This window comes from Pantherophis guttatus, chromosome 3, assembly GCF_059756535.1.
Source record: "Pantherophis guttatus breed Tessera chromosome 3, ASM5975653v1, whole genome shotgun sequence".
NCBI classification, from domain to species: Eukaryota; Metazoa; Chordata; class Lepidosauria; order Squamata; family Colubridae; genus Pantherophis; species Pantherophis guttatus.
The window spans coordinates 162,661,322-162,682,080 of NC_142065.1; the positions used below are offsets into that span (position 1 = coordinate 162,661,322).

The following is a 20,759-nucleotide window of genomic DNA, read 5'->3' on the forward strand; positions in this document are numbered from 1 at the left end:
GAGAACGTAGACGGTTCAAGGATTGAACAGAGAACTTCGCTAACGTAACAGCAGCACTTGACTTGCGGCTGGTTCCCGCCAGAATATAACCAAGTCTTTTGGTCCTAGCCCGAGCCTCGACTTAAGTCCCTCAACAGCACCAGGACGGAACTGGCTCAGGCGGGAGGTGAACTCCGCTTGCCTCCGTAGCAGGAGGAATCCCAGACTTTTTCCTCCTTATCTTGCTATTGGTCAGGATAAGCCAGACAGCCCAGTCCGGCGAGCCGCCCACTCGAGCGAGGCGGGGCCACGCTCAATTTCATTGAGGTGGGGAAAAGTAGCCGCGGCGTCGGGCGGGAGCTTCGCAGCGAGGAAGGCGAGCTCTCCGCGCGCCGCTCTTCTGGCCCCGGTGGCTCAGGGTGCGCTCGCCGCTCGGCACCTTCGGACGCTTCCCGCGATGCCTCCTCCCTAGTTCTTGGGAAGACTTGGTGACTCCTCGCCTGGAGCGCGCGGCTGCCGTCCCGAGTTCTGTTCCCCGACGAGGCGGATCTTGTTACGGCCGGGAATCTCTCAGGATCCATCCCGGGTCGACGCGGCCGGCTATTACCATGCGCTCCTTCAGACGGCTTGAATAGCGAAAGGCAGCCGTCGGCACCCCGCCTCCCCGCTCCCAATGCCGGGCAGGGCAAAATGGTTGTCAAGTGAAAAAACTTCTTTTTTCAAAAAAAAGAAAGAAAGACTCGCTTTGCGGCAGAAGCGAAGCGCCTTGATTGAAACTTCGATTGACTTCGGCAGTTGTTGGGGGTTTGACTCTCTCTTCGTCTGAGGGGTTTTTAAGCCGAAGCCCGAGGGTCAGGCTTCTTTGCTCTAGCCCTGAAGGAGAGCGGACCCAAGAAAGTTGCCGGTGCCTATTGACATTTGCAAGCGGACGGCTGTCCTTTGTTTCTCTAAGGCTCCTCTTGGTCCGATCTCCTAGCGATGGCCACGGAAGTGGTGTGTGGACTAATCTTCAGATTGCTCCTTCCCATCTGTCTAGTCACTGGTAGGTGAAGTTTGACTTGCGTGGTATGAATAGTGTGGCTGGACTTTTCTTCTTTCTAGAAGTAGGTCTTGCGTTTCCTTGGTATAACTAGGACACGTCCTGCACTTTGGAATTGGTTTTCTGTAAAATTAGGGCACCTTTTGCTTTTACGCTGAAGAATGGGATCTACTGTATTTCCCTCTCAAGAGATTGTGGGTATACGGAGGGAATAGCTTCATATGTAGCCTTAGTTCTTTTTTTTTTTTAAACTTTCCAAATGATCTTGACTTATCTGATGTACATGGAATTAAATGGACATTTAATTCACGTTCAGAAACCATATTAGTTTTAGGTTCCTCTGTTGAAAAGTAAAATATTAAGTAAATATACATGCTTTCAGGCAAATGGGTAAAGATTCTATTGGGGTTGTGGGCACTGTATCTATAAGCAGGCATTGACAATAAGTCACGTACATATTTTTTCAGAGATAAATCCATTAACTGTGTATTAGCCCAGATGAGTAGAGAGGATTGCAACCTAAATCTGAATAAAGATTTCACATTATTTGTTGACTTCTGTTGCAGTGTATGTAGATCTAGGCAGTTTCTAATGAAGCAGGCATGGAAGAAGCCTGTAAATGCATTTGTAGGACAATATCCCCCATTGATTCAAACAGAACATAATTGTTTAATGATTGCAACTGAGAAAATATTCTTACATGGAATACATATTTAAAAGTTTTATTTTGTTTAATTGAAAATTTACTGCACTTTTTTTTTTAAAAAAAAAACTAGACATATACTAAAGAATGAAATATGTTTTTCCTATCTCCGTTAATTTGTATGATAATTACAATTATTTTAGCCAATAGGTCATTAATTGTGGATGACAGTAATTTGTGTCTGAACTTTGGAGAAACAGGAAATGGAATGAATGAATGAATAGTTTTAGATTTTTAGGTTGCAGCACACTTGCTATGCAGTAATCCTATTCAATTCAATCCTTTGCAGTAAATATTTTTAGGATTACTATAAAATGTATGCCAAACTATAAACTCTGTTCAGGCAAATAAATCAGTCTGTTGGATCCAGCTATTAGATTAATTTATTAAATAACTGGAAGTGTTTATTTCATCTAGTTGATTTGGACTAATTGTTAAGTTAAATTGAAAAGCCATCCCTTTTAGGTATAGCTTCACATTCAGCTACAGCTTCACATGTGGAATGCTTTTGTTTATTAGAAATTAGGTTGAAATCGGTTTCTTATGTTTGGTTTTTATTTATAGTTTATGTCTCAAGATATTTGTAGGCTTATTAGTCGCTTGGCTTAAAAGTTGTGTGGGTACATTCCACAAACTGGAACTTGTAATTATAAATCCAGTTTAGGTTCTCTGTTCTGTTTCGAAGTGTTGGTGTCTTAGATAAATTGCCTACATGATTTGGAGACAGTACTAAATTACTTTGAAACAAAACAGAGTACTTAAACCTTTTCAGAAAACGTTTTGGCACAAGTTTCTCTGCCAACAAAATACTACTGTACTAGGTAGATGGACCAGATGATTAAGAAGCAACACTAAGAAATGTTGGTTGGGAAATCTCTGAAAGTTGTCTTCTGCGAGCTGAAGAAATATATTTCATACATACAAAAACATGTAACAATTGTGGGACTACCATTGAACATAATGGTATTTTTTTCTAGTGGATGATCTAAAGTTATGTATCAAGATATATAATTCTAGCCTTTTCAGTTCAACATTCTCAAAAAATTTTATTTTATTTTATTATGTATGTATGTATGTATCTAATTTGTGTAGCCACACCTCTCACAAGCAAGTGACTCTGGGTGTCATACAATGGTTTTATTCCACACAGGGTCACAAAGTGGAGGTTAAACTTCCTGAGCAGATAAGATTAATATAGTAATCTCCGTGCTCTAGACAAGGGTAGAATTTGGAAATGTCACCACATATCATCGACTTTTCATTATTTGAGAATCTTAAAATAGGACAGGACAGTGAGAACTATACTGAAAATCACACGGTTCCTCCTTTTCATAAGAATAACAACAACTTTAGTGCAAAGATGACTAAACAACTCAAACCTCAGTCATCTACTTTCCTAGCATAGTTTGGTCAGTAGCTGAGTTTCTACATCACTTTAAGCCACAGTGTTGTGCTTGATAGTTTCAGCTTTGCTTATTTTATGAAGCCAGCTATTAAGATTTTAGAATCACAAATAGCAATTATGCATAAACTGGGTTTCTGTAGATTGTTGAACTAATTATGATTAAACAAATCATAGTACAGTGAGTGAAACACCAGTTAAGAGGGCAACTTTGTTCTTATCCACCTTCAATATTACCCAGGCACGGTAGTAATTAAGCAGTTGGACATGATGAATGCAAGATCTTTGTCTCTCAGCCTTCTGTGCAGTAAGAAAATGAACTAGTGTGTAGTCTGATCTTCAGAGAGCTCAGGATCTCTGTCTAACAGTAATCTGCCTGTGCAGCATCGTTAGGATACAAAAGCTTTTTCCTCTTTCTTAAATGGAAGGGACTCTGTGGGCAACACAAGTACTTCATGGTTCAAGCATGAAGAATCATTTGAGACAAAAGTATGCTTAAGAATGATTTAGCATATCCTTAAAGCCGAGCATCTTCCGTAATCTCTGCCTACATCCTCTTCTGCTTCAGATTAAGAGTTTGCAAACCTTAATATTCTGAATTTCATTACAGCTTTCTTAATTCTGTTCACTTATGGAACTCATCCCATATATTAAGGGCTTTCAGCATTTTAAGCAGCCTGATGAGCTTGTCAAGGCTGATGCCCAGGTTCCAGTGCTTTTATGCTCTACAAGTACCTCTAAATCAACATATCTCTGATTTTCTTGTAACTCATAAGAATCGGAAGCTGTCCAGAGCTGCCCACTCATAGGATTGGTCTTAATTATGATGGTTGCTTTATTTATTATCTGGGAAATATTGTAGCTGAAGCACCACAGAATTCATTCACCTTGAAAAAAGCAGTTTACCTCCCATGTCCTTTCTTTTATAATAGAGGATTTGTAGCATTGTAACATTTTGAATAACCTCAAAATGACCCTTTCCTCTTCCTTTTTGACACTTTCCCATCGTTTTTTGAAAATACTGAATTGTTATGTTTTACTTACAAATAAATCAGTACAATTGTTGGTATCTTTGAACTATGCCAGTGATAAAAGTTTTTGTTTCCCTACTACCTGGCTACTATGAAATGTAGCACCTTGTGAATTTTATAGATAGATATACAGGTTATTGTATAACACCTGAGTCTATAAACTTTGGGCAGTCCAGGAAGTGTTTTCCCTTTGTGTAACTTATTGATGCTGTCATGACTATGTATCTAATTCTTAACTTAGCCCTGTAGTTACACATTCTTGAGGGTGGAGTGGGAAGATGGGAAATAATAATTCTTTTCAGGTGAATATATTGTCATTTTCTACCGTGTAATTCAGCCTGCAGGATATTTCAAGATATGATTTACATCTACTTGTCTGCTCAGGCTTTTTGAGTAGTTCAAGAGGGATAAATAGAAAATGCAAGAATATTTGTAAATGCAAATTTATTACTGGACTTCTGCACAGTGATAAATATGTTCAGATTGTTGATGCAGACTTTCATTGTGAAAATTTCTTCTCAAAAGGTTCCTGGGAGTCTCTAAATCTGTTCTCATAAGAATCCTGTTGATTACCATTGCTTTTTCTTAATGCGTACAACTTTGATACGTTATTACATATTGCACTTTTACCTTAATAAGAAAGAGATGAGTAGCTTTTTCACATGATAATCAGAGGCAGCTGACTATTCTGCACAATGACAGATGCATCACAACATTTAAACTTCAAGTTGTATTTATGCATCAAATTGTAAATGATGTTTAGTTTTACAGCTGCATGTCAAATATATGGCAATTCAATCTGTATCATAGATCAGGCCAACATTATATATTATAATAATTTAATCCAACTATCATTATGGAAACTGACATATATTAAGGCTTGTTACACTATAAAAAAGACTTAAGTTGCTCCATAAGATTTGGAATTGAGCTTCTAAGATATTGTGTGTTTGTAAAGGTTTCCTCTGGAGGCCTAATTGTTGCTGCTGCTGCTTCTTTTTTTTTTTTAAAAAGTGAATTGATATTTTCTTCCTATAAATGCAGTTTCATTCTAATGACCATTTTACAACTGACCTGAGAGCCAGTTTGGTGTAGTGGTTAAGGCATCAGGCTAGAAACCAGAAACTATGAGTTCTAGTCCTGCTTTAGGTACAGAGCCAGCTGGGTGACCTTGGGCCAGTCATTGTCTCTCAGCTGTAAAAAGAAGCCAATGGCAAAACCAAATCTTGCCAAGAAAACTGCAGGAACTAGTCCTGGCAGTCATGCTAACTGGATGGCACAAAAAACAAAAAAACCCTCCTTTTGATCTGGTGTAAGAAGTTGAAAATGTTACATTAGGAAGTAACATTTAAAGATCAACCCTGGATATATGCTGTGATAAAGGTTACTGATTTATTACTTCAGTTTAGCATTGTTGGTTAACGAATCGATGCAAATTTCTATTATAGCTATGACATTGACCATGAAAAAAATGTGCTTGCAAGCCAAGAAATGGATAACAAGATGACAGGAGAATAGCCAGTTTTCTGTTATTTTGAGCTTTGTCAGGTGTAAGAAGAAAATGTTTTCCCTTGTGGTTGACTTTGGTCTGAGAAAAACTTGAACAGAATTTTGTTAGGCATATCTTATATTGGAATCATTGGATTTTAAAAAAAGATTAAAAGATCTGGCTTGTTTGAAAATTTATGAGAGGAATTCTGGAGATCCTGAAATTTGCAGCGAACAATATTAATTAGAGGGACACTAAAGTTTAAAGGGAATATCAAGTTCTCTTCAGTTCCTTGAAGAAAGGAACAACAATAAGAATAACCTCTTTTGCCATAACAGATAAGATATTGCTGTTTGAATTATTTCAGGGTTTTTTTTTTCAGAATGATGTCTTCTTTTGATCTGTTCCATAATACTTGGAACAATTTTGTATGGCTTGTTCTACTGCAGGATTGCAACATCCCTGTTGAGGCGGTGGGTCTGGTAAAAATGGAATGTTAACTCATTTATTTACTGTTCTCTACATATTTGATATTTCTTTCCATCAGCTTAAAATTATTAATTTTGTAGTGATTTTGTAGTGCAGAGCGTGTCTATGATAGTTTTGAATATATAAATTAGTTTGGCTTAGAAAATAAACTTAGTTAAAGACTCATTTTTTTCAGATGTGGATCACAGAATGAGATTACGAATATCATGACAAAAAAAATCCTCAACACTAAAAATCTAGTGATAGAAGCCAGTTCCATATCAATACCAAATGTGTATATCAAGTTTAAACCAGTGTTTAAATATTTTGCTTATGCTATCTGTGTATTTGATCCATGATGAACTGATCTGAACTAGTCTTTTAAACAACCCAACAGGAACAACATAAATCTTGTCAACCTTTTGTTTAATTTATGTATTATCTTAAGCATACTAATTATTGGTTGTATCATCTTATGGCACAAATAAAGAGAACATTTTAGAAGCAAAGACACAATGTTTGGATGTAGTCAACATACTTTTGAGCCTCAAAATGATTTGCTTAGATCAGCCTTTCTCCAGCTGGTTCTCTTTCAGATATGTTTGGCACACTCTTATTCAGTACATAACAACATGCCATTTTGGCATCCGCTTTATGTTGAAGAAATACTAGCTGATTTAACTTCTTGCTTCCGACGTAAAATAAAATGGCAGATGTCTTCGTCAATAAATTTCAGGAAAATCTTCATGGGAGAAAGATTTACTGAATTATAGTTTGGCTCTATGTGTGCGGAACTTAATAAAAGTAGAAATTGGAAATTGCTAATGAGAATGGTAGCTGGTATGCAGGCAGCCAAAGTTACACACATTGTTTGGTTTCTATATAAGGAGAAAAAAAAGCCTAATATCTTTGCTTGGGATGAAATCCCAAAGGGATTTAAAATGAATAAACTTTAACTGGATGATGAGCCAAATATCCATCCAAATGACAGACAATTTGTATTGTCTGTCATTATGGCAAATTATGAATATTGAGGACATTTTGAGAGGAAAATAGCATATGCTTTTATCCTAGCGCAGTGTGAAGATAGTCACATATTAATTAAGATAATCAAAATAATTTATATTAATTTTAAAAATAAAATATTAAGGTAATTAAACATAACATGGCATATTTGTGTAAACAAATAATTTGGTTTGAATGACAGTGTGGAATTCTATTATTAGAAATTTGCAGAGTTTTTTCTTTTCAGGCTTCCAGAAAATTTCTGAAGATTTAGATTTTTAAACTAAAAGAAAAAAGGGGTCTAAGTATTGATTTTAATTATAACTCCTCTTTTTGTTAAAACTAGCACCTCAAAAAGATTACAAAACCCAGTAAGCATAAGCTTCAGAACTATCCTGTTTTTATTGATGTTTCTTTGGATGGCAACAAATAATGAGACAATCTTGAGCAAGATACTATGCTTGCAAATTAGCATTAAAGACAAATGTATGTTTGAATATCTTATATTTTGAGTTGTTGGGTAGTTTCAGTATTGTATCCTGAAAAATCTGCTGGATGTAATTTCTGTTCAAGGCAATATCTCTTCTTAATTTTACAACTTAGTTCACCATAAGGAAAGAACACAAACTTCCTGTAGTGCCATTCTTGGGTGGCAGGGATGTAAATTAAATAAATTCCTCCTAACCCTTAATTTAAGAAAATTGCAGAAATAGCTAGCAGGTAAATGGGGTACTTGTTTGTTCCACAATCCTGAAATTGTTTCTTCAAATTTGCTGAAAGCTCTGATGTAATATCGGATTCTTATTTAGTCTGGATTTCTTTGAAATCTAGCACTTCAGAGTTCAGAGGTGTTATACATATAGATCTGCGCTTATTTATTATTTGGGCAAATCTGAGAATAAATTATGTGGCATCGTATTTGCATTGCGTGTCTTTCAGAGGTAGAGAGCTTGTTCAGATAATGTTTTCTTAGACTTATAATTGGGGAATGCCTTAATGCTCCCTGGACTTTGAAGAAACAGAACAGAAAGAGTATTGACGCCTTTGAAATGTCGTGTTGAAGAAAACTGAGAATACCACAGGCAGACAAGAAAACAAATGAATAGAACATTGAAGAAAATCAACCCCAATTCTCACAACATACAAATGACTGGATTCAAATTATTGTACTTTGGACATATTATGCCAAAATCTAGCTCTCTGGAGAAGGCATTAATACTGGGAAAAGGAAAGAGAAGAGGACAGCCAGCATCCAAGCAAATGGATTTAGTTATAGTAGTGATGGATGCACAATTCGAAGACCAAATTATTGGGTTAGGAGAGATCATCAGAGATAAAATTTGTCTCCACGGTTGCTAAGAATTCAAATTACTTGATGGCACATAATTAATCAGACAAATCAGTCAGTATGACTGATGGGGAAGATGAAGAGGGGAGAGTCTATTTTAAATGAAAAAGTGTTTTACCAATTTCCAAGAAGCAAAAAAGCATGTTTCTTTGATATAGGTATCATGGTCAAGAAAGTAGAATGTTAGGTATGTTACTTTTGAGAACCCACAATTAGTTTAGTAGGTAGTTTATTTGTTGTGTGTAGCTTTAATTTCATGTACATGGGGACCAAGTTAGAAAAATTGCTTTACTGTACAGTAGTGTTTCTTAACCTTGACAATTTTAAGAATGTGTGCAACTCCCAGGATTCCCCAGCCAGCATGAAGAATACCCAATTTTAGATAATTTATCCCAGTCTAGGAAGCACTGCCTTCAAGAATTTATTTATTTATTTATTTATTTAATTTGATTTATATGCCTTCATTCTTAAGAAAACTGATCTACAGAAATACATATTGTTGAAGACCAGGGGAAATTATCTAAAATTGAGTATAAGTTTTTTTTCTTCGGGTAATGGCTGTGTGTGTCATTACCCAATCATAACTGGGACATTTAAATTAACTTAAGGTGTTTTACCTATATTAGGTAAAAAGGACTTTTGGATAAGTGGTTTTGGGTAAATGAAGGAAAAAGTTTGGGAAGCACTGCTTTATGTGCAATTAATAGCCAACCTAACCTTTCTTAGCATTATAGATAATCTTCAACTTGAGACTGAATTTGAAGTTATGATAGCTGGCAGACCCCGCACTCACAAAATTGCATTTGGCTCCTTGGCAACTAGCGCACATTTATGGCAATTTTCATGCAATGTTCACATGACCACAATTTATGACTGTTTTGCTGGAAACCAGGTTTTAATTCTGGTTTCCAGCAAAAAATACCCATTGTGAACACATTGTGAAGCAAATAACTGTGGTGTTTGCTTAATGACTGCAGCATTTACTTTATGACCACTGCATTTGCTTAAACCACTGCTGCTAAAAAGGTCATAAAATCAGATGTGGTCATAAGGTGAATCACTTAATGATCAGCATGATTTATGATACGATACGGCCTCAATTATACTCATAAATCAAGGGCTGTCTGTAGTGATATAGCATAGCCTATAAATATAGAATGATATTTGGAAATGCAAACAAATGGAAGGTGAGAGAGGAACTCTAGTTTAAGGCTTAACTTTTAGTAGCAAATAAATGTATTAAGCTGTTACTGAGGTCTAAACTACTTACAGTGCATCAAGAAGAAAACATTTGTCCTGAAATGTTTTGATATGTGAAACTCATTAGTTGTTTTTCAAAATTATAGTGCTATGCTGCTTTTTAATTTGTCTTTTATGTTAATGAATACATTCTATTATTGTTGGAAGTATCGCTCTTTATTTTATTGTTTAAAAGATGAGGATCTGTTTCATCAACAAAATATATAAACTCCTTTGGGTATTAAAAAGCCTTTTAAAACTGTTTCAAATGATTTAAATCTCTGGGGATTGGATGCTTTATCTTGTCTGCATGGAAGTGTAAATGCAGGTATTTCTGCATAACAGAAATATCCATGACTGTATTGGCTAGAACAGAGGTCAGCAACCTGTGGCTCTGGAGCCACATGGGGCTCTTTCATCCCTCTGCTGCGGCTCCATGTCACTCAAAATATGCGTCACAACCACCAATGTGAGACCCCTGCTGGCACGCTATTTATTGAACTTTTCAACCCCCAGTAGGCCAACCATGGATAAATCCAAGAAACGAAAAGTTTCAGAATAAAATTGAACGTTTACTTCAACTATATATGCTAGTTTTGTGGTCACTCAAGAAATAGTCAGGCACGGGAAGGGTTTTGTGGCTCCCAGTGTTTTTTTTTTCTGTGGGAAATGGGTCCAAATGGCTCTTTGAGTGTTTAAGGTTGCAGATCCCTGGACTAGAAGATTATCAAAAATTGAACCTGTAGGAGTATTGTACAAGTTGACTTCAGTGTTGTTCTTTTTAAATTTAATCACACACAAGATACATACAATACAAATGGCTGATTACTTCAAGCTTCTTCAACCTGGTACCTCCTGTGATGCGTTGAATTTTCAGACAGCATAGTTGAAATTTGAGAATGGCACTAGATTTGGAAGGTTAAGTTATATACAGTTATTTTCCATTTCGTACCTGAAGCAGTAAGAAAACTGCTGGGCATTATACATCAAAGTTCATTAATTTGAATGTGTGAATTTGCAATCTTACATCAGTCATCACTTGTTTTCTCCTATTATACTGTGTGATTGCCTAATAATGTCAAACAAATAGGGACATGACAAACCTATTGTGTTTTCTATCTAGGCTCCATGCCAGAAAGGCTATCATTTGAAGTGGAAGCAATCTCTCCTCATGTTTTGGTTAAAACTTAATGAGCACAGATACATTGATAGAATTAGTTACTCTGTAAGGTGCTTTTAATGACAGTTTATAACAAAATGAAAGGCAGACATCTATAAGTACTCGTCTACTTTTTCACAGTCTTTTTCATGTAATTTTTAAAAATGCTATATTTAAGGACTTTATTACAGTGTGATAAAAATATAACCAGGAGACTTACTTTATCTATCAGTGTAATGTTAAGAGGGATGTCTCTACCTCGACATCTTTGCTTTTCGCTTTTTTTTCTGTCTCTCAATCTGTTTCCAATATGGTTCAGTTTTCTGTTCTGTAACTGCCATCCAGCTTTCAGGATTTTGTCTTAGATAGATTTATGTTTTAAAATATAAAACTAAAAGACATTATTAGTTGCATTCAAAGTGTCTTAGTGCCTAACTCTGTAAATTGCAGTTCTGTAGTACAACAGAGTAGATTAGATGTACTCCCAAAGAGAGACTTTCCTGAGGAAGGACAAAGTAAAGGCAACAAAAGAGATTTTTTTTTTTTTAAAAGTCCCTTCATCACTCAATGCATCATCAGCAGTGGTGGGATTCAAATAATTTAACAACTGGTTCTCTGCCCTAGTGATTTCTTCCAACAACCAGTTCACCAAACTGCTCAGAAAGTTAACAACCTGTTTCATAAGTTTATTTTATTTTATTTTGTCAAGCATATATAAGATAACAGGTAAAAGTATAAACATAATTTGAATACATGAAAAGAGTAAGTAAAAAGGAATATTAGGACAGGGACGGTAGGCACACTGTTGCACTTATGCACGCCTCTTACACTCCCTTACACTCTTGAAGTGGTGCGAACTGGCTGAATCCCACCACTGATCATCAGTATATGTGTGTGTGTGTGTGTGTGTGCCCGCGTGCGCGTGTGTAAAAGAAGAAGCTGGTCATCAAATATTCTTGCAGCTATTAAATAATTTAGGGCCTAAACAGTAGTTAACAGAACAGAATCATTTTTGGAACTATAAAATGATCATTCTAGCCCCATACCTCAAATTATGAGCAAAACTGAAAGCCACTAAGACTCGGGTATAAAACTTGTGGTGTCACGTTGCCGTCACATGATGTATTGTGACATTTTCCCCCTTCGCGGACCTGGGGTGGGTGTGACCTGCACTTGATGCATCTGGCTGCCAGTTTGACAACCTTGCACCAAGAGATACAGTCCTTCTGATAATACAGTCCCACTGTCCAGTCCAGTCCAGTTCTTGTTCTTAATAAGTTAATTAATTTTTTTTACCAGTTATGAGTATATTATAGGGAAGTCTGGGGGGAGGGGAGGGTTAGGGAGGGTTAGGGAGGTTGGGAAGTTTGGGGGGGGAGGTGGGGGGGAAAAAGGGGTGAAAATGTAATTGTAAAACTTTTGCAATAAAAAAAAATAAGTTAATTAATGAACACTGTAATTCTGAGGCCTTTTAGCAAACTGGATTAAAAACAGACTTAATATGTACAATACAGGCTTCTCCAAATTTGAGCCACTAATACATGTTCAATTTTTTTTGCTCTAAATTGTACATTTTACAAATTGTTGATCTACATCAGTCTCAGAAAGTCTTAAGAAATGACTTCATCACAATCATTGCTGAACAGTTGTGCTTTCATTATTGTACCTGCACTAATCACTTTATATATAGATAAATAAATGTAAGATACAAAGGGCAAAAAAATGGATATAACATACAGATGGATCAATGGGAGACTATGTGGACAAAATAATTAAATTTACACTAAATTATAAGCTTGAGGAAAACTTCTATAAAATGATGTGCAGCTGGTATCTGTTACCAGACAAATTGTCAAAAACGTATAATGGAATTTCAGATATTTGTTGGAAATATAACCAAGCTGAGTCCATATTGTTTTCATTTTTGATGGGCATGTAAGACAGTGAGACTTCTATATGCACAAAGGTGGAAGGACTTACAATGGAAGAATGGTTGATGAAGTTGATGTAATTGGAGGAAATGATGAAATGATGAAATCGACAACTTTGATTAAAGAAATGATTTTATTTTTACTTGGAAACAATTGACCTTTGCAAGAAACTGAAAGAAATAAAACTTTGATTTTGGGATTTGACGACTAGAATGATATGGCATTATAAAAATAATGTACAACTTTAGAATAAAAGATCGATGTATTTTTTGTCTATATCTGTATGAAAGAAAGAAAATTCCTTTACTTTTTCTCATTCTTTCTTTCTGTGCTTTCATCTTGCTTCTTTCCTTGACTTTTCCTTTTAAAAAAATCTTTTTCTTCTTACTTGTTTATCTTTTATTCTTGTTTTTTATTTAATAAAGTTAGATTATATGTAAATAAATAAAGCTTATTTGTTTATTTATTTATTTTTATTTAATGGATTAATATGGCTGCCTATCTCATGAGTGTGACTTTGGCTGGCTACCAACTGATTAAAACAATAAAAATATTGACAAAGGATAAAAACCTATAACAGTCAATGACGTTAAACCCAAACAAAACAACCAACATCTGCTGGCTCATCTAAGTCCTGACCCCCAAGTCCTGGAGCACATTGAGGACTTCAATGCTCTGTGAAAGATTGGCATAGTTAAGACCAATCCATTCTTAGATGACATGGTGTTCCAGAAGGCAAGTTCTGTGACAGAAAAGGTACATTTCTTTGACTCTATAAGATGACATTATTTAATTGAATGAATGAAGAATTATGGACCTAGTAGATAGATAGGAAAGATGTGGCCCAGATAACAAGGGTCCATTCCTTGAAGACCTTTATAGATGAGAACCAGTATCTTGAATTCCACCTGGAAGTCCAATGGAAGCCAGTGCAGCCCATGGAAAAATTGTAACATGGGTGTATTTAAGTTACACCTTTAACTGCTTACACCATTGTTTTTGGACTAACATGGCTTCAAGATAGTCTTCAAGGGCAGCTCCATATAGGACATGTTGCAATAATACACAATTCCTAACTTCCATCAGGATAATGGGTGACATTCTCTAACAGATTTGTACTGTTTTAGGCTGTCTGGAATGATCTCAGAATAAATGTTTGGTAGTTGAGTGGGAGAGGAAAAAATACACATGAATAATAAGGTACCATAGATGAAGCTGTTGGAAAGAAAACCCGGTGCTTTGTTAAAAAAATTGGAGGTTTGGGTTATTATTGAAAGGAGCAGTGTAAATAGCTTTTAGCTTTGTGTTTGGTTTCAGTTGATTAAATGCAGGAAACAGTCACAAAGGTTAGTGAGTTTTTATAATTTTACATAGTAAATATAACTATATGGTTTGTGAGATACACATTTGCTGACGGGTACTTTTGATAATCAATTTTATGTTTTCCACATCTTCTCGTTGACCTTTATACTGTGTTGTTTTTTTTAAAAAAATAACCCTCTCATGCTGATATGTTGTTCAATGTACCTCTTGTCTTGATGATTGAGTATGAATAATTCATGGCTTCAATCTATTTGTCTGCTCTCTTGGAGACCACATGCGAGATGTAGTCAGCTATATGGATTAAAGCACAAAAGCAGTCCATCTCCAGAGAATGCTATTTTTTTAACCATGGTAGGAAACTTCAGAATTATTTGTGAACTGCTTGTACAGCACATAAGGTTTCTACACTTTTGAAGAAATTCATTCCATTCTGGAAGTTAAATATTTTTGTAAAAGCTTATAGATAGAAAAAAGTTGCACGATTTTGAACAGATGGTTGGACCATTGACAGATATAAACAAACAGGCGTTTGCATAATTTGAGGGCTTCCATTCCTGAAATCATCGCTGTTGCTTAGAATCCTGTTGATGAATATGCCTAGAAGTTTCAAGATTGGAACACTCTAGTCTAGGTAGTAACTTTAGGGTTAAATAAAATATTTACGCAGTATGTGATATGACTATTCTATTACAGGATATATTTGTACCATGTGGCATGGCTAGCATGTAGAAATGGTATAAATCACAAGCAAGAAATAGTGGTACACTGGGGTAGATACTGAGTTTTCAGCTGTGTATGAGTATTCTAAGGGCAAAATAAACCAGAATAGCATAAGGATATATAGTACTTCTACATGGGGTCTTTGTACTATTCCATAGCTCTGTCTTTGCACATATTCCTCTCTGATCAGCAGCCAAACTGATTTATTTCTATTTCAGTTATGGTATATCCAATATTTCCCAAGGTTACTTTTTGTTTCTTTGTGGTTCTGAAGGTCTTTTGGGCTTCTGTTTTTTTCCATTGGGGACAATCTTCTCTCATCTGACCTTAATAAATTGTGTTTACGGTCCTTAAAAGGAAAGCTCCACTGGCCTCCACCGGAAAAGGAGAGAGAGAGAAAAAAGAACAGGTTGCTTTTCTCCCCTGCCAACCTCATGGTCAGACAAATGCAGAGCACCCTGCTGATTTCACTGTTTTGACTTTTTGCAGATCCTTGCAATGATTTGGCACTCAGAGGGAGCTGGAGTGAAACCAACAAGGGTTTTGTTTTCTCCTTCCCTTAGCAGGGGATACCAAGTGGCTTGGGTTTTTTTTTTTTTTTAATTCTTTCCAACTCAGTGGAATGTTAGAAAAAAAAATAGTGCAAAAGGCCTTGGGTCTTTGCCCATCTGTCTGCCTGTTAACAGGGTAATTCTCTGAAATCTGAATAGAACACATTTAGATTTGGTGTGTGGGGAGAAAAAGGAAGATCAGGTTTGAAAATGGCCATGAGCTGGCCAGGAACAGCATAGACAAAAGTGTCCCAAAGTATCTCCCCATTGGGAGAGGCAATTGGCTTGAAATGTTGGGGACTGCTCCTTTCTAAGCTCTCTTTCTCCTCCTTCTTAGACCTGTGTATGCAGCCAATCCTGGGCTTCTCAGTATAAACATACATGCAAAGACACACAGTTGTGACATTGAGTGACAGCATAAATCCCCACATGTATAGAAATGCAACACATTACTTCATTACACATAAAAAATAAGATGCCTCCTACATCCTATGTTCTTTTGCTGTTAAAAGCAAAAGAAAGAAAGAATTCAAGAAGTCCTGTTTAAACTTAAAAAAACAACAACCAACAGTTGCTCCCTGTTGAAGGTACAGGCATTCCTCCACTCCTTTTTTTGTGAGGCATGGGTCAGCAGATATTAGAGGTTATTTTCCCAATTGCACTGCCAGCAACCTTTAACGTCTTGCACCCAGTGCTTGTCTTAGGCCAGGGGTCTGCAAGCTTAAATATTCAAAGAGCCATTTGGACCCGTTTCCCACAGAAAAGAAAACACCGGGAGCCACAAAACCTGGGTTGGCCTGGCCAGCTCAATGTCACTCACTTCCACCAGTCACATGACCTCCCCCAGCCATGCCTACCAGCCGGACATTAGGGCAGAGAACCAGTTGTTAAAAAACACCGGGAACCACAAAATCCTTTTGACATCTCTCTCTCTCCCCTCCCTCCCTCTCTCTCCCCCCCTCCCTCTCTCTCTGTATCTCTCTATGTCTCTCTCTCTTCCCCTCTCTTTGTATCTCCCTGTCTCTGCCCTGGCCGCTTCTCCATCCCCCACTGTCGCCCTTACCTTCTCAGGCCAGGCAAGGAGTGACTGGGAGGGGAGGGCGAGGGCTGGGGCCAGCCAGTGGTGGGATCACCTGACAGGAAGAATAGCAGAGGGTCCAAAGACCCCCTTGTGGCTCCGGAGCTGCAGGTTGCTGACCCCTGTCTTAGGCTCATCATATTCCCTGTCCATTGTGCTTGGATGTTAGCAAAAGGGAAAACAGTGCTCACGTTTGCTCCAAACAGGCGAATGAAAAATTAGAGAATGGGAATTGTGTGTTACACAGTGGGAATTCCAGAAGTGTACTCATTCAGTCAAGATGTTGACTGTCTGAACAAGAGGAGGAACAGAGAACCAAGTTGAAGGGTGAATGGAAAGATTTAACCTGGAACGAGACATGGCTGGTTGAAAAACTTCGTTGAAGTCTCATATATGATTTTTCCACGAATGGCTGAAGTTCTGGAAATTCTTCCATAACTCTGATAAGGATGCACTGAGGGTATGCAGTGTACATGCTTCCTGATTAGGTGATCCAGTTACCACATTCTCTTTGGAAATTGTCAAGAAATCTCCTGTGGGTGGTAGTTATGATAACATAACAAGTTACACTATTTCATGCATCAGTGCACAAGTCATGTGTCACTGTGATCACATTTTGGGTGGGTGAAACATCTGTTTGGTCACCATCCTTGAGTGAATTCATATGGCATAATTATACAAAATTACGCCATAAAATTATACAAAATTCTCAACAGATTAAATTTAGGTTATCATGATTTTCAGTTATATCAGCCTGCCAAGGATTTTCAATCTTAAAAGAGAAGCTTTTCGCTTGTAGGTGTGTCAGTTTAGTGTGGTGATTAAGGCACCAGGATAAAAACTGAGAGATCATGACTCCTAGTCTTGACTTGAAGCCTACTAGGTGACTTTGGGCCGGTCAATCTCTCTCAGCCCAACTCCCCTCACAGGGTTCTTGTTGTGGGGAAAATAGGAGGAGGAAAGTATGTTGAATATGTTCGTCACCTTAAGTTATTTGAAAAATAATAAAGGGATACAAGTAAGTAAAATAAATAAAATATTCATGTGCAGTAGAAGTTCTTTTCTCTTACCTTAACAGGATTTACAGCATAAAGAGGTATTTAATGCTAAATACCTCTTTATACTTCTTTATATTCCTTTAACTAATTACTTTAGCAAATATTTAAAATAAATTTGGATCATATAACGTGTAAATGGGATGTAAAATAGTACGATAATAAAAGAATAATTTCCCAATATTATTTTATAATGTTTGAATATGGGAACATGGTATTCTATTTTTTTACTCAAAGTTTGAGCCATAATTACATTGGTTTTTTTAGAAAAGAAAAGAATGCACCAAAAAGTTGTGTCAGTTAAAGATATTTGATATTTTTCTTCTAAAAACCTGTAGATAACCACTTGCGAGTGATTACAAAGTGACTTTTCAAGGTTACAACAGACCCCTTCCAAAGGTCTTACAATCCAATTTCGAAGTTATGATGGCTGTACACGCACCTCATGGTCACATCATCTCATTTTGGGCGCTTGGCAATCAGTTTACCTTATGGCAGCTTGCATCATCCTGCAGTCCTATGACCAAGGTTTTTGATGTTTTTGTTTGTTAATGGATTGGTTTAACAACTGTGGTATTCACTTAGCGACCACTGCAAAAAATCTAGCAAAATTGATCTAGTCACTTGGTGACCGCTTAACGGCTGCAATGATGTGTAATCCTAATTCCAGGCTCAGTTTCTGTCATAAATTGAGGGGAAAATAAATGGTTTTGAAAGTGACAATAATGTGACTTGCCTATTAGATTTGCAATGTATTTGGAAGAACACAAGTGACATAAATGTTTGTAGGCAGTGACATTCTCAGTTGTATAATCATGGAATTACGGTATTATTCTTACAAACTGAATTGTATGTACTGATAGTCATTAGTTTAATAGCTTTAAAAAAGGGTTAACATATTGATGAGTAAAGGTTAACTCACTTGAAACAGACAATATATACATCACGTTGAAGTTGTTAATTGTGTACATCCACGCACGCTTCCTGATCTGTTCAGCACCTCTTGTGCACCCCCTTGCACAATTCCTGACCCCCACACCTCAGCGCACCCCCTTGCTCCCTCTCATACCTGACAGCAACCGCTTACCTTCCTGCTGGCCTTGAACCTGCAACTTCTTGTTGGCTTTCCCACTGACTTTCTCCCTGAACATTTACCACAAGTGAATGGGGAAGCTGTCAGGGATTTTAGACAGGGATGGAGGAAGGAAGAAAGGAAGTGTGGGAGGGAAGAGGGAAGAAAGGAAAGAAAGTGTGAGAGAGGGGAAAGGGAAGGGGAAGGGAAGGGAGATTTCTGATGCTACCTACCAATTTCCCACAAACAAACTCAATGGGGAAGTTGGCGGGAAGTCAGAAGTCACTCCCGCTCCCATTACTTTTTTGCTCACCTGTGGTCATTCTGTTTCTCTGTTTCAGCAAAAGAAATAACTCTAAACTAAAGATCCAATGGGGAACAGGTTGTCTAATATCTTGTTAAAATTGGTCTCTGGCATATGAAAATGTATTTGTTAACATGTACTTTTAAAAGCTTTGACCATTGCATTGTGTTAAGATTTGTTATTCTTTTTATGTGTCCTTTGTTACAATTCTAACATACATTATGCTTTTGGATTTATAGGTATTAAAAGATGCATAAGTATTACAGTATAATTACAGTATAACCACTGAAAAGATATAGTGGAAGATGTTCTGTACTTTATAAAAGACATTGTTAACTGTTTTTTTAAAATTATAAATGTAGTTAGGCATCTTGTTAAAAATAATGCTAAATGTTGCAATTTTTAAATCATATTTAAAATTAAGACTAAAAAGATTGTTTATGGCTAAGTGCATCACTTCTACAAGGTCTCTTGGAAACAGAACATATATTAACAAACAATCATGAAAAATGAATGAACTGCCAGGAAACTCTGCAATCAAAAATATTGATAACATTCTGCAATAACAAGACGGCTTTATGCTGTTTTATGGAATTTAAAATTCTAAACATAGTGTTGTTCCTATTGTAGAAGTAAACACACATTTTCCTGAATAAATAAACACATTTTTGATAGCTTGGTAACAGCTCTCTTGATGAAGTAGACTTTAAGAAAGGATAATATATATATTTAGAAATGAATGGATTGATTAAAACTGTTGGCCATATCCATGTCTCATGGAATACAACTGTGTAGAGACAGGCAATCTGGATTGTATATATCATTAGTCCTTGCCAATATGTATGTGTGAGATAATCAGAGCATATGAAAGGCATCTCTTACATACGATAATGTTCACATAACCCTTTCTAATCAATATTATTTGTCTCATTTTTGATATCTTTGTGTTCAGTGTACGAAAAACATTATGTGTATACTACTTTCTAAATATAGACTTTCCAAATAGAAATATTCAGGTTGTTTTATTTTGAGAATCCTTTGCACAGTACACTTATAATAGATCTGCTTTGCATATGATATATTGAATATTGGGGAAATGCTAATAGTTTCAGGTCTCTTCCATTCATGTATTAAATGCTTCTGTGAAATATAACATTTTAAATAGCAAATAATAAATTATTTATATTTTTCCAAGTGGAAATCAAAGAGCTTTATTTATTTTTAGCCACCATTTTCTCTTGGAAGAGTTGCTCTTCCTAAATCAGGGCTTTACTGATTGATGGAATTAATTCATAATATGAAAATAGCCAGAAGCTACAGATAACATTTCAAATAAAAAGATTCAATTGGTGGTGTTGGGGATATGTTTGTAAAAGTTCCAATCACTAGGATCTAATAATATGCTTCTCTATTTAGCCCAATGGCTTGTCTTTTCACACCTTAACTATTAAACTGTTCTAACTGAGCACAACCTACAGAATAAGGTCTTCAGTTTTCTGCTTTCCAATTTTTGTTTGATCCAAGAGAAAGGTGACAACTATTTCAAGGAAGAAGTATAAATATTTTACTGGATTTTAAACCATAACAGAATGTATTGTCACATTGTTTTGTAAAAAAAAATTGTTACATTTTAAGCTAACATGAGTTTTGTGTGGATTTGCTGGAATTTGCTCTAACTAACAGGAAGAACGTTGCCATTGGTTAATAACAGCAATTGACCAGGATTGCCATCACTGAGTGACACAATGTCATGTGATCACACCGCTTAGCAATGGTAATTCCTGGTTGCCATCATTAAGGAAATCACCATGGGTTATTAAGCAAGAGTGCCATGTGGTCACCTTGTGCAACCTCTTCCTGGTT

At 36.5% G+C, this 20,759-nt stretch overlaps 1 protein-coding gene across 5 annotated transcripts in view; it reads left to right on the forward strand.

Annotated features, from left to right (window-relative positions):
* The first annotated feature begins 288 nt into the window (after nucleotides 1-288).
* Nucleotides 289-20,759, forward strand: part of PIEZO2 (piezo type mechanosensitive ion channel component 2) — a 205,653-nt gene continuing 185,182 nt past the window's right edge. For all 5 annotated transcript variants that reach the window (XR_015733592.1, XM_034429440.3, XM_034429444.3 and 2 more), the window contains exon 1: nucleotides 289-1,021. Coding sequence is in view for 4 of the 5 variants with exons in the window: in XM_034429440.3 (XP_034285331.2) it covers nucleotides 958-1,021 (64 nt within the window). In the remaining variant the exon portion in view is untranslated. The remainder of the gene's footprint in view (nucleotides 1,022-20,759) is intronic.